Source organism: Leiobunum rupestre, chromosome 8, assembly GCF_980474605.1.
Source record: "Leiobunum rupestre chromosome 8, qqLeiRupe1.1.hap1, whole genome shotgun sequence".
Lineage (NCBI taxonomy): Eukaryota > Metazoa > Arthropoda > Arachnida > Opiliones > Sclerosomatidae > Leiobunum > Leiobunum rupestre.
The window spans coordinates 50,166,733-50,187,986 of record NC_143391.1 but is presented as its reverse complement, the minus strand read 5'-3'; the positions used below and the strand labels follow the sequence as shown (position 1 = coordinate 50,187,986).

Sequence of the window (21,254 nt, the reverse complement as noted above, 5' to 3'; positions counted from 1 at the left end):
GGGGATACCTAAGGTTTCCTCTGTCGGATAATTTAAATGGTGAGTCAGAATTAGGCACAATTCGCAAAAATGTTTTTCTTCTAGGATTTGTACTACATAATCAGCCAAGTATACGATACTTGCTAGCCGTCCAAAGCATTTAGTATGTCAGTAACTTCAGATGGTAATGTAACTTCATTGCCGTTAAAAATAGTGGAAAATTCATCGAGTCTAGTATCAATCATGGCTGATAGATCTGTGAAGCTGTCTTGGGGAACGTTAGATGTTTTAGGTTTTTGACTAAATTCTTTTTCCCATAGTTTCATTACCGATTGGAATGCTTTGCCATCAAATATTGTGACACAATCTAATTATCACAAAATCCGCTATTTATTATCTGAACATTTATCTGCCTGGTCATGATCTCGTAATTATTTTTTACTCGTTTGTTCATTGTTTTCTTAATGTTGGCTTTGCTTTTTACTTTTAATTATTTGTATATATCTCATTATTATTACTATTATTTTTTTTTTTGCTTACTTTTATACTTTTTTTTATATTCTGTTCATTTTTAATCCTGCGATTCTGTAAGTCTACACATAAGTTGGCCTATGCGGCTTTGTAGATAACCTCTAAATAAATAAATAATGATATAGTGCATCTCTTAAGGATGGATTCCAAACTGAATATAGTGGCTCTTGCATTCAGCATGTCATTCCCTCCAGCCATTTGCCTGAGAATGCTGAAAAACATTTCAATAGCATCGCTCGTTACATTTCTTGTCAAGACAAACTGGAAACCAGATTTAAGGAGGTATGACACGCAAGATATTGTAGACAATGAAGTTATTCTAATAGATTCATATGTTTCCTTTGTCAATATTTTCTTCACTAAATCGGTTTGAACTTTTTCTAGATATTGAGGAAAATAATTTTCTAGCAAAGAATGGACACTTGTTCTGATTTTAAAACTAAAGTTTGAGAAATGTGAACTTAATTTAAAGAATAATAAAGCTATTTATTAAATAATATGAATAATATTTTGGTTATTTATTTAAAATTCTGATAAAATAAATGTGAATACTGGTTTGAAAACTTAAAAACTTGAAACCTGTGAAAAAGAAAATAAACTTTGGTTAGGCTTAGCAATTAACTAATATAACTCAATATAAGCATATTACTTTAATTAAATAAATGTTTTAAATGAAAACTTATTAGATAAACATCAAATCATAAGTTGTATATCCCAAACTTTCCAGAAGTTTTTGAAAAACAATGCAAAAATGATTAACTAGTTGAATTTACCGCCATAGAAAACTATTAAATATCCCGCTGATTTTTTACATTTAAGGGGGGGCTCGGACAGCGCTCCTAGTGTTAAAAAAAGGTATCCGCGGAAATACATAGGAGAGGAAATCTTTGCCTGGGCCGCTATGAGCGCGAAGCAGATCTCGAGACGGCCGTGCTCAGGGACAATGAATATGCCGGGATTATTTTTAGCGTTTCTCCAATTCCACCCGTTGGGCCCCCCGTTATGCTCCTCCGCTTTAATAAAATCAAATAATACTGCAATCTCATTGGTTCTTAAAAATTACGTTTTTCGACGCGATTAACGCTGCAGCGAGGACGCAAAAAATAAGACCGCCTCCTTCCCCCCCCCCCCCCCTTAACGTGACATGGTTAGGGGCTCAACGTGTTCGTCGATAGTCTCGACATATTCATTCTCCCTGAGTATAAATAAATACATTCTTGATATACAGACCTTTTCCAAGACTCTTGATTCGAACGTTAGGAATTGATTGTTTTTTTAAAAATATTGTTAATATAAGAAAATAGTAACATTAACGTGAACCTAACCTAACCTAACATAAAATATCCACAACATTCAACGCAATTCCCGCTTACTAACAAACAACGATATTTACAATGTAGTTTTTTATTTTTAATTAATGGCATAAAAAAAATCCGGACCAAAAAAAACAGCAATAAGAAATACTAATTTAGCGACAGAATTCGGACAAGTCATGCTACCGATTCGGACGAATGAAACAAACAAGGTGTCCAATTCGAACAATTGGAACATTTGTTATTTCAGCGGTTCGGACCATAGATATAGGAAACGTATATAAAGGTCTAGATAGAATATTTCAAAGGGAGTGAATACGGAGGTGACAGCTAGCAGAAACGCGTAATTTATGCAGGCTATCCTTATAAGGCACTATCTATCGGTAAGAAAGCTCGTGCCAGAGAGTGTAAAGATTATGAGAGGCGTCTCTTCCTATTCCCGTAACGTTAAAATTTCGTACAAGATTTTGAGAGCGCGCGCCCATAGGAGAGGTTACGTTACTATCCGACACACGATGTCGCTACTGGAAAATTTTTAAATTTTGTAAACATCCGGAAAGTTTTTCATCAGTCATGGCTGTTAAACATAGTTGAATTATGCTAATTTAAAATTAATAAAATTCAATTCCATGAAAAATAAAGAAACGTAAGTACAAGAAAGCGGACTAATTATAATATTTTGATACTAAAAGAATTATTTGTTTGATTAACCAAGGAAATTCATAGGAAATTTTATGAAATGGCCGAGGCTTAACGAGAACAGAGTGGTATAAATTAAAAAATACGAGGAAACATTGAAGTTGGTAAAATGAGATTAATGTTGTATTTTTAACAGTTTCCTATCTAATCTTTTCTGGGTTTTCATGTATTCATGGTTGAGATCTTGTTTTTTAAGGGAACTATGTATGCAGAATTCTATGAAAAAAGATATCATGTTTTGGTATGCAGTTGCACATGGAGAATCTTCATAAGCTTTAAAATATTTATTGTCAATTCTTTGAATGATTAATCTCTCCAAACGTCCTTTAATATTTGTCATGTGCGATAAAAGCTTAAAACTGGTGTCAAATACTTCATTTGTCTCCGTTACAAATTTGAAGAAACTACCAGTTGGTACGATGAGGCTGCTGAGCAGCTGATAGAAGAATTCTTTGCTGTTTTGAAAGCTTTAAAGTAAAAGAGCAGATTTGTTGGGTCAACAATTGGATTGTCATTTTTGAGTTGACTTATGCAAGAAGAGCATTGAAGGTTTGAGTAGCAGCGGTGAATTAGATATCCTGAAATGTAACTAAGAACATTTTGTTTTAGCAGGTTTGGACTTCCAATAGAATTACAAAATTCTAAGTCTTCATCGGAACATTGCCCCTGGCTTTGCGAGACTACAAGATTTTCCAAATTAGAATCCGGTGGTTTCAAGAGATTATTCACAGAGGCAGCCCTGTATGCAGCTCGAAATTGTTGTGGATTGGGATGATCACGGTTGCCTCCTTTCTGTCTTATAGATCCAAGAAAATTATCTACAAAATCTTGGCTAATCCTCTCCGTTAATAAAAACTTAAAACCAAAATTATCCTTTAGATCTTCCCAGAGGAGTAGCAAGGCTTGAATTGAAATTACCATTTTCTGAAATTTCCAATGGTGTAGAGTCATTAAGACTGAAAATTGTTGGCACAGCGGATGGTGTGAGCCTATTTTTAGTTCTAATATTCATGAAACTGGCATCAATGAAATGATTCGCGCAAATTATATGGTTAACGTGTAAATATTCTGTAGTTTTATTTGTAAGCCCATCATTATTTACATATTTCAGCCACAAAATAGAACTAAACTTTATATTAAGTTAATATGCCAATAAGCCTATCTAATGAAAATGCGAATTTACCAGTCTTTTTCCTATGGAAACTTATAAAAAGATAAACAAGGATTTCTTGTTTTCGATATTTCACAATTTAAAACGGAACAATATACCCCAGACACACTAAATTATTTAAAAACCTTGTAAAACTAGCATTAAAAATCTGGAAAGTTTTTGCTTCTCTTTTAAACCTAACATCGAAACACACGCGCTGTGAGAACGGCGCCACTGGTGGCGCCATCGCTCTTACGGTAGTAGTGGACATTTTTGGGAAAAAAAAGTTAGAACGCTTTTTTGAAAGAGAGACGCCTCTCATAATCTTTACACTCTCTGCTCGTGCTATCGTCGCGAGAGCCATTGTCTCCTGCTTAAAAATTATACTAAAAGTCACCAACAGATGGTGTCTAAAGACTACGGCCTGCGGAAAGGTCAAGCACGAAGTACTAAAATGCTAAGAGAGCTCGCGCTCTTGGTCACGTGCCTTGCTCGGTGTCTGCTAGGTGTCACCCAAAACCAGATATGGAACCGATTTTTAAGTTGTCGAGTTATAAAATGAAGTTGATCAAACTGAAAATGAAATGTATAACCCCTTATACGGCTCTAACCGCTGCCTACTTTCAGCCTAAAATATGAACATTTCCGCAGATTTAGTTTAAACATATTACGATAGGTGGCACTATATTTTCTTATCTCGAATTCTGTACTGTGTATAAAAATTAAAAATTAAATAGTTGGTAATTTTGCGACACTTTTTACACGCAAGCTAAACAAGTGGCGGCAATTTTTCTACGGTGACAGGACAGAGAAGCTTTCTAGCCGGGAGTAGTGGCTCACTCCTGTAATCCCAGGCGTCCGGGAGGCAGAGTTTGTGGAAGGCCGTGTGAGGACGACTACTAATCCCCCAACGGGTGGTCGGGATACTTCCGCCACGGGTGTCCCCACCCCTGTCCCCACGTATCCCCCCGTTGGCGTGGCCGTTACACATATCTCACCCTGATTAATCAGTTATTGTGTGTGTGCTGGTGTCTAAGGCCTCGGGTTGACACCGATGTTTGTGTATCTCAAAAAAAAAGAGAAGCTTTCTAAACAAACTCTGGTAAATTAACATAAATTAACTGTATTATGTATTTAAAAGTTTTTTAGATAATAGAGATGGGATTTAGTCGAGGAGACGTTATATGTAGATCCGAACCACTGGTTTTTGCCGTAAGAGAATGCGCGAAGGGAATATTTTGCGATTATTGTTTAAAAAGTAGCAAGGAACCCGTGATGAACGTAAATGAGTTTGGGCCTTTAGTACAAACTAGACCAAAGCCAAAGCGCTGTAGTCAATGTCAAATGCTTTATTTCTGCGACGTCCATTGTCAAAGAAAGGCTTGGTCAGATTTCCACAAGTTGGAATGCGCCCGTTTGAAAACGTTTCCATTAAACCCCAAAGAACTTGTCTTGGCCAGACTCTACTTGAAAATGAAGCTAGCGGGAGAAAATGGAAGAATTGTTTTCCAAGAATCTGTCGGCGGCTACAGTAGGTCATTCGACGATTTGATGGGACACCACAAAGAGATCTCTGAGGATTTTGAAAAGAGTTTGTTGTTTGAACAGATGCAGGGAGTAAAGTTGGCCAAGTTTTTCCCCGACCTTTACGACCCCGATATCGAAGCCGACAAGATGTTCCTCTTCGATATTTATTGCAAACTGTCCATTAATTGGAATGAAATAGTTGATAGCGGATTAGTTCATATTGGAGAGGGCTTGTATTTGGGCTTTTCAATATTCGATCATAGTTGCGACCCCGACGCCTATGTGTCCTTCAACGGTACGACCTTGGTGGTCAGAGCGGCCAAGGATATTCCACACGATGACGTCAAGAGAATAAGCGTTACTTACCTGGACATTGTCTTACCAAAAGCGCAAAGACAAGAGATTTTGAAGCGACAGTTTTATTTCACTTGCGATTGTCACCGTTGTTTGAATGACGTGAAGGACTCTGCCAGATCCCAAATATTGGACAACCAGAAAGCTACCGACTCGAACGTGGTAGCGCTGTCTCAAGCCTTCTACGAGTTTACAAAACGCGAAAAGCTCAGTTCTGACCTCGAATTTGGAGAAACGCTAGAGAAATGCACGGAACTTCTGAAAATGCAGGATAATGTCCTTGGCGAATATCACATTTGTCGATTTCGTCTTCTTGACCTCGCTTTTCAGTGCTGTTTTAATCTGAAACTAGTAGAAGAAGGCATTTCCACAGGACTCAAGCTTCTGAAGGTCCACCAATTTTACTACGGGGAAAAGCATTTTGAACACGGATATATATGGAGTAAATTTGCTCAGTTATACGTTAAAATTGGGAAAGTAAAATGTGCACTTCGATTTCTGTCGAAATCTTACGACATCTTCCAATTGTTTTTAGATGAAGACCATCCAATCAGAGTTGCACAAAAAAAAATCTATCTATCTTTTTCGTATCTTTTTACATAGATGGCAGTAGCTATACTATATTATCAATTTTTTTCCTCTTACATTTCTATGAAATATCATTCTATTTTTGATATTTTTTAACATAGATGGCGACGAAATCATTCCAATCTTTTATTTATTTTTAGTTTTGGCGCTTTGATTTTTTCACGATATTTCAGATTTCTTTACGATATGAGAGTTTCAATTCATTTAAATTATTTTTGGCCCTTACCTGAAAAATATCAATCGAAATCTATAAAGTTTTGGATAAGTATCATTTCAAATACTTCTTTAGTTTTCAATATTATGAAAAGTATATTTAAAAATGTTTCAAATAAAATTCACGAGAAAGTAGAATTTTTTTCATATTAAAAGTTCGAAGTATTAAAATGAATGTTTCAATTTTTATCTTTTGATTATTGATTCAGTAGTAAATTCTTAATTTTTTCGTATTTTCAAAAATTAAATTATGCACTATAAATAAAGCCATTATTAAGAAAATATCACTTTTATTTTAGGAACTTCTAGTAGTTACATGTTTAACTTGCCATGTATTTTTCTCAACGCAACATTGTTAGCTAACCACCATTTATTTAAAGTTTCTTTTGCAACTCGGCGAGCCTTGATTCTCTATAAAAAATGATTTGCTCGATCATTCTTGCTGACAACCTTCCCCTCCTTGCTCGATTCAGATATCCCGCTACACTAAATAACCGTTCCACATCTCCAGAACTTGCTGGAAAGGATAAACACAATTTCGCTAATCTTGCAAGTCTATTTATTAGGCCCAAGAAAATTTTAATTTAGTTAAGAAAAATTCAATTTAGCCTTAAATTTCTTTTATATACTTTGGGTACTCTTTTTCCTTCATTCTCCAATATTCCAATGGATTTTCTCCTCTGTACGGTTCCTCGGCAAGATAACGATCCACCTCGTGGATTTCATGTGCAATATTATCCGCTGGGATTAGTTCATCCATAAAACTCATGAATGCTGCAAAATATTTTGTACAGATTTAATAATTAATTAGAGACTTTAACAACAAGTTCCTACTAACAAGATTTGTCCGATTTTTTGGCTTGAAATGCGAACGAAGGTTTAGATTTATCAACAATATCTTTAAGAGAGTCCAAAGAGTCCATAGTATCTTTTAAGATGCCAATGGCTACTGCTTTTGATTTCAATAGAAGCGACTTACAATCAAATATCGCAGCTCGCTGTCTGGGATGCAGAATCGTTGCCATGGTGTATGATTCATCAGAAAGCTCATTTTTGAATCTACTTTCTATTTGCTCTATAAGAGCTTCTTTGAACCCTTGGTGGTAGATAGTTGTGAGAGTTTTAATTTTGTTTATTACAAAAACAATAACCGGAATGAACAGGGATGATGTGACTCCATCACCTTGAAGTTGATCGGTTGCTATTTGCAAGGGTTTTAAAATTTTTACCAGATCCTCTACATGTGCCCTAATTAGAAAAAATACTCATTTTGTTAACTTTTAAGAGTTATTTATTTTCTGATTTTCGCACTTGTTAATGTTTTTTGGCGGGTCAACAGACATTTTTCTTTCAGCAAGGGCTCCAACCATAACTTGTTGTGCGGCAAAAAAAACATCATCCTAAACAAATATATAATAATTAAGAACTAAGGTATTGTGGAATATTTTCTTAATATGATCGTACATTTTGAAATCTTTCTAATGCAAAAAGGATAGAATTCCATCTAGTGTTGACAGGCATTTTGAGATCCATCTTCGCTCTTGCAACAAGCTTAGCTAAACCAATTAGGTGCAGTTGTTAGAGAAAACCTATAATATTAAATTATATATATTACCCGTATATTTAGGGGACTTTCTAAAAAACACAATTATTTTGGTGACATATTTGACAAGTTCATATGCTCGTTTGTCAGATTTTAAAGCTGAATTTATTGCTAATTGCAATGTATGTGCTGTACAGCGATTACGGTCCCATGCAAGATTCTTTAAATAAGGGTCAACATCTTCCAAAACTATAAAAAAAATAGATATGACAAAACAGCTAGAAAATTATAAAAGTAAATAATTCTTACAAACTTCCGAGGAATCACAGTCCTCTTCAAATTCGTCCTCTAGGTCCTCCCATTCGTCCAATACCCTACTGGCTTCTAATTCATTGAGAAATCCATCATCAAAATCTTGAAAATCAAAGGCCTTCGTTATATTTGAAGCGTTGTCCGCTACCACTTTTCCAATCTTAATTTGTTTTTAAATAAACAAAAATTGGAAATTTATTTAAATAGAACAAACTTGCAATTATGCTTACTCGAGATTGTTTAAGTCCAACCACTTCCAAAATCTTTTCCACTTTATCCCGGATATTTTTGCCAGTGTGTTTTTCAGTGAAAACAGAGAATCCAATAGTCTTCTTAACGAGAGACCAATCAGAACTTACGAAATGAGCTCGAACTCCTAAAATTCCCTGTCTTTGCCGCGAGCTCCAGATATCAAGGGTTAAATGGATTCCACCGTCTTCAATACCAGTGAAGCATTTCTTCAATTGAGGGAAAATTCTTTGCACAAATTATCTATCTAAATCACGACTGTAAGTGGTTCTTGAAGATGGATCCAGAAGATTTATTAACAATTTAAATCCTGTTCCTTCCGTCACATTTAAAGGCAAATTATCCAAGGCGATCAGATCCAACACAGCTTTCCTGAAGCGTTTTTGTCGTACATCATCCTGAGTTCTTTTAGTAACCTTACAAGCGATGTAATTTTTGATAGACGCTGTTCCAGATTCCTCTGATTTCCGCTTCAAATCCACCCAGGTTATTTCAGGATGTTGTGTCTGAAAAAAAATAGCGATTAAAATGTTGGACAGGAATTAAATGCTTACAATGCAAAGATATATACCTCAATGTGTCGCCTAAAATTGCTTAAGGTGTTTTTGGCACTTGCTCGATAATCATTTTGGCAGTATTTGCATGTCAAAATCAGTTTTTGAGATGCATTATTCTTGTTAATCACATGGCCACGGTATTCAAAATGTTTTTGAAATTTTTTACCAAGATTTGTGGAGTGGAAGTTGGTAAATTCTTGTAGAGCAACTATTTTTTCTTTGTTTTCACTGCCTTTTGAAAGTTTTGAGTTCTTAAAAGTAGATGGCAAGGTTCTTGACCTTTTTCGCTCAGTCTGACTATCTTGAGAATCTGATTGATATTGTGAACTGGTCCAACTGGAGGACTGAGATTCAAATTCTTTATCAAGATCAATAATAGCACCATTTTCGGATACAGTAACTTCATTGACTTCACTAATTTCTACATCACTGCAATCATGAGATTCTGAATATTCATTATCTTCTTGACTTTCTTCTTCCGACTTGTTTGGAGTCACTGAAGTGTAATTTAATCGAGTTCCACGGTTTCTACCCTCTTCGGTCTTTACTAGAGGTCGAGGGATTTGAGTTACAAAAATGTCTTCATTCCATATCTCTTTTATTTTAACTGATCTCTCTGCAGCAGCTAAAATTTCGTTGGCATTTTCGGGTTCGACAATTAGGTGCTGAAAGGGCTTACTTGAGTAACTTGACTTTATTGTGGCATTTAAAGATAAACTTGTAGTTGAGGTTGAGGCTGGACTTGTAGAAGTGGCCGCCGCCTTACTACCAGTATAATCATGATCTATTGACAACTTTTGCTTTACGGCAATTGCAAAATTCACCGGGGAACTTGTTGAACCCGTATTAGCCGATTCTCTAATTTCTCTGTCCCTTTTCATCATTTTACTAAAGATATTCTGAGTCTCAGTTTTCTGACTTTCATTATATGAAGCCATAATTAAAATACCGACTCCCGCGTTCCCGATATGAAATCCAATTTAAACTTGATTCCAATCGACAGGAGTGACGAGTCAACAAAAACAATACAACGCGCAGCGGTTCGCCACAGCCAACACTGCCAGTCTGCAACACACGTGACACTAACTGCGTGGGAAAAATAACTTTTGGGACTCTTGGGAGTTTTGGTTTTAGTTTTGAAATCGCCTTCCAGGCTGCGCGGCACAGCTGGCTATCGCTAGAATCAAAGTCTCCGCTTTCTCTCCCCCCCCCCTAAAAAACAGCGCAACCGTCGACCGCTCCACCTCTCCCTTCTATCACTTAACATTGTTTCGGGTTTGGCTATATTTCGGTATCTCGTGAGAGACGTTCACCGCTCAAATAGTATATATCGGCATAACTAGATGGCGCTAAAATATTTCCTCTCAAATACAAACAAAATTGAAGAGAAAAAAATCTATCGTGTAATTTTTAAAACAAAAAAATGGAAGCACTAGCTCTATTCCGCTCTTTTAATCGCTAGGCTAGGTAAGAGAAGAATCTTTTCAAATATAGTTCGCTCCCGATTTTTTATTTTTAAAATTCTATCGCGATCATTTTGCAATGTAGAAGATCATATAAATATCGTTTATTTTTATTTTAATTTTTCGGGTAAAGTATCATCTCGTATCCTAAAAGTATCCAAAGATACGAGCGCGTGCATCACTGCATCCAATGGCTCTCTCTGTTAAAGTCATTTTAGATGTTTACAGCGCTATTCCAATGTTACGTTATGTCGAATAGCTCTTTAAATCTATCTGATTTGCAGGCGTTTTTCTCTTACTAACCAATTACACGGAAAAATATATTTCACTTTTGTTGTTGAACATGTAACTCTTGGTCTGTTATATATATAAGCACTTTGACATTTTAATAACCTTCGTTTTCTTTTCCTTTTTTATGTCAATATAATATTATCTTTAAATACGTTGGTAAATACATGTACAGAAATTTGTACTATCAATATTTTTCATTAAACATTTCGTCATTTTAAAATTTCGACGTTTTTGTCCGTGTTAAAGAAAACGTGCTCCAGCCTCCAGCTCAGAATGCAGTTTTCTATCTCTAAGAAATTAAAAATACTTGAGTAGTAAGTCAAACGCCATTTGCAGCAAATGATTAAATATGCAAACAATTGTGTGAAGCCTGTGACGAGTTGGTTAACCGGAAATTAAGGGTGTTCTAAATATTTTATTACCAAATAATTCGATCGAATATTTATTCGACAAAACTATTCAACATTTTAAATATTATATTTTTATTTTTATACAATTTCATCCCAAAAAAAATGATATTTGCACACTTCTACTGGGGATTTATGTCAAATAATGTTGAAATTAGACTATCAAAAGTGATGTAATTAGAAATCCACTGGTACTCTTCAGCATGGTATCTATTTCTGGGTAAAGCAGGATACACGACAGCGACGTAGTAAGCCTGGATTGGGGTCCAATAGGCTCTTTACAATTGCACTTCCTTTTACTTGTTAGGCTAGGTTAGGTTGGGTTGGTTTTGGTTACGTTAGGTTTGTTGGGATTAGGGTGGGTTATGTTAGGTTTGGTTACGTTAGGAACGAATAAGTGTAAAATTTAAATAAAATGGAAATTTTTATGCATTAAGTTTGATATATGTTATTTATATTTAAATCTGTAAAAACGGACCAAAATGCAGTTTGTGTCGAATGGTACTCTTTGGTCGAATGGGAATCGGTCCAATGGTTGACAATAGTCCCAATACTCTAAAATAAGTTTATTTGGGTCTTAAGTTTTAATTAAATATAAGTTCTAGCTTAAAAACATTACCAAATCACCTAGAAATCTAAATAAAACATTCCAATCGTTTGTCTTTTTTTGAACAACCTAAGCCTGTATGTGTTCCAGCCACAGCACATTACTAAGAACACGGAGAAGCACCGGAAAAATCAAATATGCCTATCATTAATTTTTGATCAGGAAAATTATCTTAAAAACGAATAAATTAAAACATTATGAAGTATAAATGCTATGTAATATAATAATTTTAAATAAATTAATAATAAATTAAAAAGTATATAAATAAATGTAAAACATTTTATATAAATAAATATAACAAAATTAACACAAATAAATATAAATAAATATAAAAAATTAATATAAATTAATATAAAAATTTTAATATATATAAATAAATAAAAAAATTAATATAAATTAATATAAAAATTTTAATATATATAAATAATTAAAAAAAATCATATAAATTAATATAAATAAATAAAAAAATCATATAAATATAAGTCATAATTTAATGCTTATTTATAGAAGACTATATAAAGAGTTTTCTTTGAAAAACGTAAATATATAAATCTTTAAAGGAAAGTCATTGTAATGAATATTAAAATTAGCTCTCATTTGCCCAAAAATGGGCTAATTAACCCAAAAGTAGTCTAATTTACCTGAAAATACTCAAATTTACTCAATTTTATATTTTTTCAAAATTTTACTTTTTATTTCAATTTTACAATTTTCCCATGTTAAAGATTAATTTTTTGTTGTCAAAAACATTTCCCTTTGGCAATTTTCAGGTGACCTTAAGGTCTACTAATTCCCAGAGTTTAAACATAATCGGTCAACTAAGTCAAAATAAGAATATAGATGACTATATAGCACCCTCTGCTTAAATTCCAGTCAACTAAATTACGAAATAACAGACGACTTTGGTATTCAAATGTTTATAGCCTGAAACGTTCATCTGTTCTAACGAGGTAATTTAGAATGATCAGACAGATTTTAAACATTCGATTATAGACTCGGTCGCTAGGCGGCGATGCTTCTCAGCATCGTTTTAACTACCAATATAAGCCCATCGACTACTTCGACATTTTATGCCTTATACATATAGAATACATCGTTGCAACATAATTGATCTCAGTGCATTCGACTAAGAAAATTCGAGCACTTCCTTTCTGAATTGAAAGGTAACACGCGAAAAATAGCGGACCAAGCGCGTTGGAATTAAATTCTAAAAAACTTGCTCCGAGAGCGATCTTGATACGCTGATCGGTCGAAATCGGCGAACGGGTTAGAGCGATCTCAAAGCGCCCGAGAGCAATAAATAGAACACGCATTTATTAATCGGAGCAGATTCGAGCACGCAAATGGAACCTGAGCAGTTGGACGAGAGCAGTCAAATGGAAAACGCTGGAACGCGAACAGCATAAAACGTAGAGTTGAACCTCTTTTTCGAGTTTTTACATAAATCCCTCCTACGCATTGTAGCCCGGCCACCTGAATTAATGGCTTCAAAAGTCGCTTGACGACTTAGGCCTAAGGTGGTGCCTTGGGTATTAGCCTAGCCTAGCTGATCATCGTTTTTTTTGTAAAAAAAAATCAATAAATATTTATTTGCTAAAAACATATAAATTCTTATAAAACTAAAAGCATTAAAATCTAAGAACTTCTTGCTAAATGTTAATGTCTCCGTAAGCAATTTGTGAATTCGTCTATTAGCAAGAATTTTCTTCAACGACGCTGTCGTCGTGAGCTCCCTGAAGTGTTTGGGTGATGAAACCTTGGAGGTCGGAGTATTTCTTCTTTATTGTAGAGATTTCGATTTCTTTCGCCATCAGAGCTTTCTTCTTAATGGCTGCTGAAATCTCTGAAGTTAGAAAAAAAAATATGGATTAATAATCTGAGTAGAATTTCCGAAACACCACAAAAACGTTAAAATCCCATTTTTACCGAAATCGACTTACGATTGTAAAGTGTTTTGAAAATGTATCAGTAATTTAATTTTTCTTTCCCATTTCACTACGATAGAAGTGTTCCCCAAGTTTGCGCAGTGAATTTGTCGAAAACTGGGCCAAGGAAAACGATAGAAGCTTTAATCCTAAGAAATCTGTGGTCAATAAAGCTCTAGACTTAGGTGTTGTTATATCAAGCATTATGACTTCCTCGTGTTCCGCTATATCTGCGGCTGTGAAAGCTACCCCGGTTATGTTTAGTCGCTCGTTTTCTCACATGTCAGAAGAGAGCTGTATCATACCGTACCGCACATATGGTCGGCCACATTGATTACTGTTCTAGCTTTTGGGGCCCTCATCTCATTAAAGACAAACACATTGGTGTGAGTGGCGTAGCTAGACACCCGGGGCGGATATCATGGTGGGCTACTTACTAGTCTCTATAGTGTGTGTTTTCACGGTCGGGTGTCACCCCCAAATAACGCCAAACCGGGTGGCACCCGGGGCGGACCGCCCCCCCTAGCGACGCCACTGAGTACAGCGTCAAATGGTCCGCGCGTTACAAACAACGACTTAACCTGTTGCCATAAGCAACGTGACACCTACGCATCGATTGCATTGAATGATTCAAACTCCACTACAATTACTACTCCATTCGGCCTGAGAACCGCTTTAAAATAATATTTTTAAGGCACATTGTTCCACTACAAATCGGCAACAGTTGTTCACAAATAGGATTGTTCATGAATGGAACTCTTTAAATTCTAATATTAAAGCTAAGTCGGCTGGCACTAGCCTTAAAACGCGTCTGGACAAATAAAAAACTGGTGAAATGTAAATGTAATTATTTTGAAATTCAAATGTCATTCCTTTGATTGTTTATCTAAAATTTAAATGTATTACTTTCAAATTTAATTGTTTTTCTTAATTGTTTCTAATTTTATTTTATTATTGCACAAGACACAGGGTTCAATTTAAGTGTCAACACTTAAGGGTTTTTCATGTTCAATACACTCTTATTACATGGCCACTAAGCTCGGAGTCTGAATTTTGTATAAGGAGTTAAGAATAAAGGATCCTAAAGACTTTTGACCCTTAGGGTCAATCAACAAAACATGAAATTTGTTAATCCACTATCGAACGCCCTACTTTATACCCCCTTCAACTCACATTTGTAGTACAAGTCAAAATTATTGTTATTAAATATGGGATCAAGAGCAAACGGTATCGAACGTCCTGATTGTGAAAACGTCAAACAATTGTATGTTAATGATCCGATCTTAAACCAAATCAACTAGGTTCGATATTAATTTTATAGGCTTCGAGCCAGTGGCGTAGCTAGCATGGGTGATATCATAGCATGGGGTGACGTAATTATTCTTTTGAAAACTAGGCCTTATTTCTTAAACCTTTCCAATGGGTTACGCCAGCCTAGAGTTCGGTAACGGTTAATCATTATCCATGATTAAATTGATTTTTTTGCAAAAAAAATGTAAACAAAGAAATTTACCGGTTAATATTTCGGAAAATGATTAAAAAACAAGTATTATTCGTCAAATTTGAGCTTTTTATCGAAAAAAAACGTCGTTTTTTCGATTAATTTTACAAATTTATCAAAAAATTAATCGGATAATACAGAAATATAAATTACTTGATCAAAACATTTTACGAATAATTTTGAGAGCTTTATCTATTGAATAAAAGTTAACAATCCCCGACCTCTACGCCAGCCCCGTTCAACCAATCTGGACGTTAGTTTCAGTATTTCCCGCCAACAGAGAATGGTGTTGAAAACCAGGCGAATTAATACACATTCAGAGTGCCCTATATGTGAGCAGTCCATTGCAACTTATAGTGAAATTCTTCACCAATTATTGCATGGCGGCCACTATTCAGCAGACATCTTTTACGCTCGGGCTTCCGTTGAATTCCAACGTTCAGATATTTGTATCAAAAGTCAAAATTTAGGCCAGAGATTCCAACAGTAGACCGGTTTCGCCCTTTTGGGATTCAACGGAATCGTAAGTGATGTCTGCTGAATAGCGACCGCCATGCAATAATTGGTGAAGAATTTCACTATAAGTTGCAATGGACTGCTCACATATAGGGCACTCTGAATGTTTATTAGTTTTACTGGCAGCGGCAGATTTCCGAGGATAGCCAGAGTTCCTACACAGTACTGATGAGCCCCAAAAGGGCGAAACCGGTCTACTGTTTGAATCTCTGGCCTAAATTTTGACTTTTGATACCAGACAAATTTATAATGAATTCCGTTCTCTCTCTCCTCGAACCTCAGAATATGATGGACCCGTAGCTCGGACAGGTTCAATCAGCTAGGCTAATACTTAAGGCACCACCTTAGGTTCGAGAGGGGGGCACTGTTTTTTCCTTTACGTCCAAGTGTAACATTTTTATCTACGGACCTAGGTTATGTAAGATCAATTAAGCGCAAGTACCATATACCTAATAATTTTTTATTCCATGCTCTGTGTAATAATACTTCCAAACGAAATATTCATTTAGTGTTGAATTTTTAACAGTTTTCTTCCTAATTGTTTCTGTGATTTTAGATATTCATGGTCCAGAAGTTGATTTTTGAAGGCACTTCGTATGCAAAACTCAATGAAAAAATTTGTAATGTTTTCAAAGACTGTTGCACATTCTGAATCTTCGGAAGATTGAAACCAGTCCTTATCAATTCGCCGTGTGATGAATCGTTGCAACCACCATTTAAATTTTGTCATGCCAGACAGCAATTTAAAACTTGTGTCAAAAACCTCATTGGTTTTTGTTATAAATTTCAAGAAAGAGTCAGTTGGTACCAAAAGAAGAGTTTTTTGCTGTTTTTTGAGCTTTAAGGTAGTTGAGCAAGTTTGTAGGGTCAATAATTGGGTTATCCTTTTTGATTTGACGAAGACAAGAACATGGATAATTGAAAAAGCACTTGTGGATTAGATATCCTGATATATAACTTAGGACATTTGGTTTAAGCAGGTTTGAGTTTTCAAGGGAGTTGCAAATTTCAAAGTCTTCATCAGAGCATCGACCTACGCGTCGTAAGACCACGCAACTTTCAAAATAAGACAAATCAAAAGGTTATTTACAATAATTTTCAACAAAATCTTGGTTTATTCTTCCTGTTAATAAAAAGGTAAATCCAAACTTTTCTTTCGGGTCTTTCCACAAGCAGAGTATTTCTTGATTTGATCTATAGTTTTTGCTCGCATTGTAATAACTGTGTTCAGTTCGAATATGTTTAGCTGACAATAACCACTCTCCAAGGTTCTTTTCACATTGGGATTACTACAGGCACTGTAATATTTTATCTATAAAAATCTAAAAGCTATTCACATTTGAATTACCATTTTCTGTAAAGGCTAATTATGGAATACTGTTTAACAAATTAGGTAAAGTATAGTTTTGAAGATATAGTGCTTTTGATGCGCTTTCCATTGAAATATCTTCCAAAGACTCTGAAACTGACAGTTTCTTCTGGTGCTTGCTTAGCCGTTGCTATATTTTGTATTTATTAATTGCCAGTAAATATTAAGTAGCCATTTTAAGTGCTCGTGGAAGTGTTTTCTTTACCTTCAATAACGTGAAAAATTGTTGGTCTTAAAATTCATAAAACATTCATTGGTGAAATGAATAGAGCAAATCAACGGTGTTTCCTCCCTAGATTGCGTCCAGGTTCGAAAAAGCAGTGACGGTTAATAATAAGTAACTCTTAATATAGTTTTTAGAACCATAACACATTTCGTATAAAGATTCTTAGAGCGAAATTCCCAACATTGCCATGCAGACCACTAAGCTCTGTTAAAAGGGGTGGTTATAAATCAGTGGACTTTAACTGGCCATAGCCAAAATAAACAACATTATGTCTAAAAGACTAAGACTAACTACGTCGTGGATCCTGCTTTATCAAAAAGAGATGTATACTATTCTGACTAGTACGTTGTTATCTAAGGTCAACGGGGTCTCGATCGAGAAATGGCTTGAAAGAATTTTTGGATTGCCTCCAAAATTCGTCTGTTGCTGACGTCACCCAGATGAGATCCCATTGATTTTCAATAGGATCTCATCTCACTGACATCACGATGTTCGTTAGCAACGAAGTTACCAACCTTAGCCCTTAGCAACTACAGCGTATCGAGGCAACCTTTTATAGCCTAAAATTTACTAAACTAGCATTGAAACGGTTTTCAATAGCTAGTTTTAAAACAAGTGTCGGCTCGACGGCGAGTAGCTCTTTTTTTCAACATATGTCGCTATCAACGTAATCAAACAAGTTAGTTAAGCTACATTTTTACCGAAAAGGCGGGTACCCCTCGCGTTGATTGGATCGTTTGTAAATTGGTCAATGACATAAATTACTGTAATTTTAAACAATATTTTTACCTGGGATATATAGTTTAGGTTAAATCCACTATTTTGAATTTAACTTCCTTTGCCATTAATAGAGGGCACCACGCTCTCCGCTAAAGTCGCTTTTTATCGAAGAATCGGATAGGTTCATGGTCATCTGTAAAAACAGGGGCCTTTTCATAAAACAGATGGCAATGATAGAGCCGACAGTTGCTTTAAACAGTATTAATTGGGTTTGATCGGTCGAGAATATTGGTGACTGCATTTTTCGACACTGGTATGATGGTATTACATTAAATCGTACACTTCCAATAACTCTTTCAAACCAAAACCACATAATCCACGCACGTGTCACTTTGTACGTACCTTTGATATGAATGACGACTCCCAAAAGACGAAACAGAATGACCAAACCGGTCAAATCTTCGATCGGGTCGTCCGTGTGGATGAAATAGAGGTCCGCGGCCAACGAGCAAATGACGACTACGGCGTCGAACATTTCGAACGCTTTTCGAAAGAACCCGCAACGGAAAATATACATTTTGCACAGTATTTCAATGATGAACAGGCTGCCTATGGCGGTACACAAATAATGGAAAATCTAGACACAAATTCATTTTTAAAATTAATTCCCTTACAACTACTTTGAATGATTTACATTTTGCGAGTACCACTTTGGAACCTTAGATTTAATTCAATGTTAATTATTAATCTGACTATAGTTTAAGTTCATGCTCCTAACAAATACAGTTCTAGGAAAAATTAAAATTTCGGCGCGAAATTCTAACTTGGAAATAGGCGCTTAAACAAATCATCCTGCCAGGAAATCGCCAAGAAGTAATATTTTCGAAAGCCAGGACCTGCAAGTCACTGTTTATATAATGATTGTTGAAATAATATAAACTTTTTACGAACATCGTGTTTTTGCGAAGCCTTAATATGTGTCAAAAAAGCTACCTGGTTAAAAGGGAACGCTTGTTGCTGCCGTAAAGGTGAAACATTTCCATTATTTTAACAAGGACCTTATAAACAGTGACTTGCAGGTCCTGGCTGTCGGAAATATTAATTCTTGGCAATCTCCTGGGAGGATGATTTATTGAAGCGTCTATTCCCTCATATAAAATTTAATTCTAACTATTTCCCAGGTTGATTACAGTGTGCCTTTTCTTTTGAAATAAAGTATAAAGTATTTTGAATATACTGGATGAAATAATTGTGGGGGCCGTTGGTTAATTTCCAATCCCCATTTCACACTCAACCAAAAACTACACAATAGCATATACAACCTAGGAGCAACAAGCACAGCACCCCACACAAGCAGAACGCAACCCGTCAAAAGTCGTGCATTTTCTGCTTTAGCGCCTCCTGCCGTCGGAAGGGGAAAATTCGGAAATTGTCTTGCCCCTTTCGTTCAGCGTAAAGGCTTAACCAATGAAATTTCTACACAACACTGTGATAGCGTGTTTAAAGGCTAGCGGCGTTCATCTTGTGTTTGTTGCTCCTAGATACAACGATAGGAGGAAGTGCGTTCCTGCATATTTTGGGATCGAATTACCATGCACCAAGCTAGGACAGACGCCATTGGGGAAGGCGTACACGTCCCAATTTTGCATAATTTGGTAGAAATGGAGGCGCCTACGGATCTTTTCAGGGTTGCGCCAACTATTTGTTTACTTCAAATATATTGATGGAATATGAAATCGAATATTTGGAAATCGAATAGACTTTGAAAATGTTGGAAAAACGTAATTTTTTACTAATCAAATACACGAATATTCGTATAGGCCGGTAAGCAATATTTGGCATTTCCAATAGTTAGCAAATCTGTTCGAAAAACCCATTGTTTTTTCCAAACCATACGACTTTTATTCGGTTAAATATTCGTTTTGGTATTTGAATTAATCCACATCGTTCCTAGTGGCAGTAATATTAATTACGTGGATTAACCTACTTTAAGTATATTTTGAAAATAAATACTTGGCTGGTATTTGACGAATGAATTAGCTCTGTCGGTTGATTTTTGAAACAATTCTTCTTGAAATGCCACATTTCGATCTGCTCCTCCAATAACTCAAGCACCAAGTCAATAAAGACCAGTACCATGACACCGAACTTAAAAATATTAAAATAACTCAACATAAGCATCATCAGGAATCCTTACCTCTACTTGGAATGCTTATTCTGGCGCATGGTAAGATCACTCTGACGGCTTTGGCCCGCCTACGAGATAAAAAATCTCCTCTGCGCACGCCCCCCTCTCACGTTGTTGTTTGTTAAGTTAACATAGTGACGTCAAAAAAAACCGTCAGCCACATCGAGACGAAAATCTGCCGCGATAACCATTCCAAGTAGAGGTATGGATTCCTAGCATTATCATTCTGATATTAATTTTATAACACATTTCACACTTTCAATGATGCATTATTTTAGTAGTAATATTAGATAGTCCTTTTCAAGTTAACAGAGACCATTGCGATTCGAAATCTTTTCAGAAGGGTAACTACATTAAAGTTCTATTCTTACATTAATTTTTATATTAATTATATTCCTAGATAAATTATCTCTAAAACAATTTTTTGCGCTTGTTTTTATGTAGAATTTTTCACGAGTTTATAGTATTACGAAAAACTTCGCTTAAAATAGTTTAAAAGTGGTTTTTCTAAGATATGGGTAATCGCTCTGCACAAATTGGATAATACTCATCATAGTTGAATCTCGAAGAAAAGAACGATTCTCAAAAAGCACATTTCTAGGGCTTATATCAATTTTAAACCTATTAAAGATCCACTGAATCGTTTGAATAATTCGGCTAGGCTAATACCTAAGGCACCACCTTAAGACTAAGTCATCAAGCGACTTTTGAAGCCATTAAATCAGGTGGCCGGGTTACATTGAGTAGGAGGGTGGTGGCCAGCCCTTCATGCCACGCAAGCCAACGAACAATTACCGTTAACCTCAACATGAGCTCGGGGGAAAACCACTTGAACCAGTGGGGAGATAACTTGCAAACTCAACGTAGAATTAGTTGTTCCGAGTTTTCACCCAGTGCGACTAGCTGGGATCGAACCCAGCTCCTCCTTTTCCCGTCACGTGTCTCACTCAGGCCCGACAAGAGAGGGGGACGCCGTTACAAATTACGGGGCCCGTGCAGCCTAGGGGCCCGTGTTTAACGAATGAA

At 35.7% G+C, this 21,254-nt stretch overlaps 3 protein-coding genes across 6 annotated transcripts in view; 1 reads left to right on the top strand and 2 right to left on the bottom strand.

Annotated features, from left to right (window-relative positions):
* The first annotated feature begins 4,830 nt into the window (after nt 1-4,830).
* Nucleotides 4,831-6,156, top strand: LOC149933635 (histone-lysine N-methyltransferase SMYD3-like). Its single transcript, XM_090157357.1, has one exon. It carries the CDS (start codon nt 4,831-4,833, stop codon nt 6,154-6,156), a length of 1,326 nt encoding a protein of 441 aa, XP_090013483.1.
* Nucleotides 6,157-6,645: 489 nt separating this feature from the next.
* Nucleotides 6,646-8,691, bottom strand: LOC149933634 (zinc finger BED domain-containing protein 4-like). Its single transcript, XM_090155834.1, has 8 exons — nt 8,440-8,691; nt 8,207-8,369; nt 7,970-8,146; nt 7,819-7,910; nt 7,666-7,754; nt 7,193-7,602; nt 6,984-7,128; nt 6,646-6,909 (listed from the first exon to the last, which is right to left on the bottom strand). The coding sequence occupies exons 4-8, from the start codon at nt 7,885-7,887 to the stop codon at nt 6,729-6,731; spliced, it is 894 nt and encodes a 297-aa protein (XP_090011960.1). The 5' UTR covers nt 7,888-7,910; nt 7,970-8,146; nt 8,207-8,369; nt 8,440-8,691; the 3' UTR covers nt 6,646-6,728.
* Nucleotides 8,692-12,888: 4,197 nt separating this feature from the next.
* LOC149933633 (voltage-gated hydrogen channel 1-like) overlaps nt 12,889-21,254 on the bottom strand; it is a 30,601-nt gene continuing 22,235 nt past the window's right edge. For 2 of the 4 annotated variants that reach the window (XM_090156720.1, XM_090156721.1), the window contains exons 3-5: nt 20,054-20,188; nt 18,443-18,677; nt 12,889-13,626 (exon numbers count right to left, since the gene is read on the bottom strand). In XM_090156720.1, the coding sequence (XP_090012846.1) occupies nt 13,475-13,626; nt 18,443-18,677; nt 20,054-20,188 (522 nt within the window). In that variant the 3' untranslated portion in view covers nt 12,889-13,474. Of the gene's footprint in view, nt 13,627-18,172; nt 18,234-18,442; nt 18,678-20,053; nt 20,189-21,254 lie in introns of those variants that run through there. The other 2 variants (XM_090156722.1, XM_090156723.1) reach the window with 2 other exon arrangements.

What these genes read in the sequence shown, in the direction of transcription:
- LOC149933635 (XM_090157357.1), top strand. Translation starts at nt 4,831, where the DNA reads ATGGGATTTAGTCGAGGAGACGTTATATGTAGATCCGAACCACTGGTT.
- LOC149933634 (XM_090155834.1), bottom strand. Translation starts at nt 7,887, where the DNA reads ATGGATCTCAAAATGCCTGTCAACACTAGATGGAATTCTATCCTTTTT. An exon ending in CCGCCAAAAAACATTAACAA is followed by an intron (nt 7,603 to 7,665) that starts GTGCGAAAATCA and finishes TTTTCTAATTAG; the next exon opens with GGCACATGTAGAGGATCTGG. An exon ending in CAAAAAATCGGACAAATCTT is followed by an intron (nt 7,129 to 7,192) that starts GTTAGTAGGAAC and finishes AATATTTTGCAG; the next exon opens with CATTCATGAGTTTTATGGAT.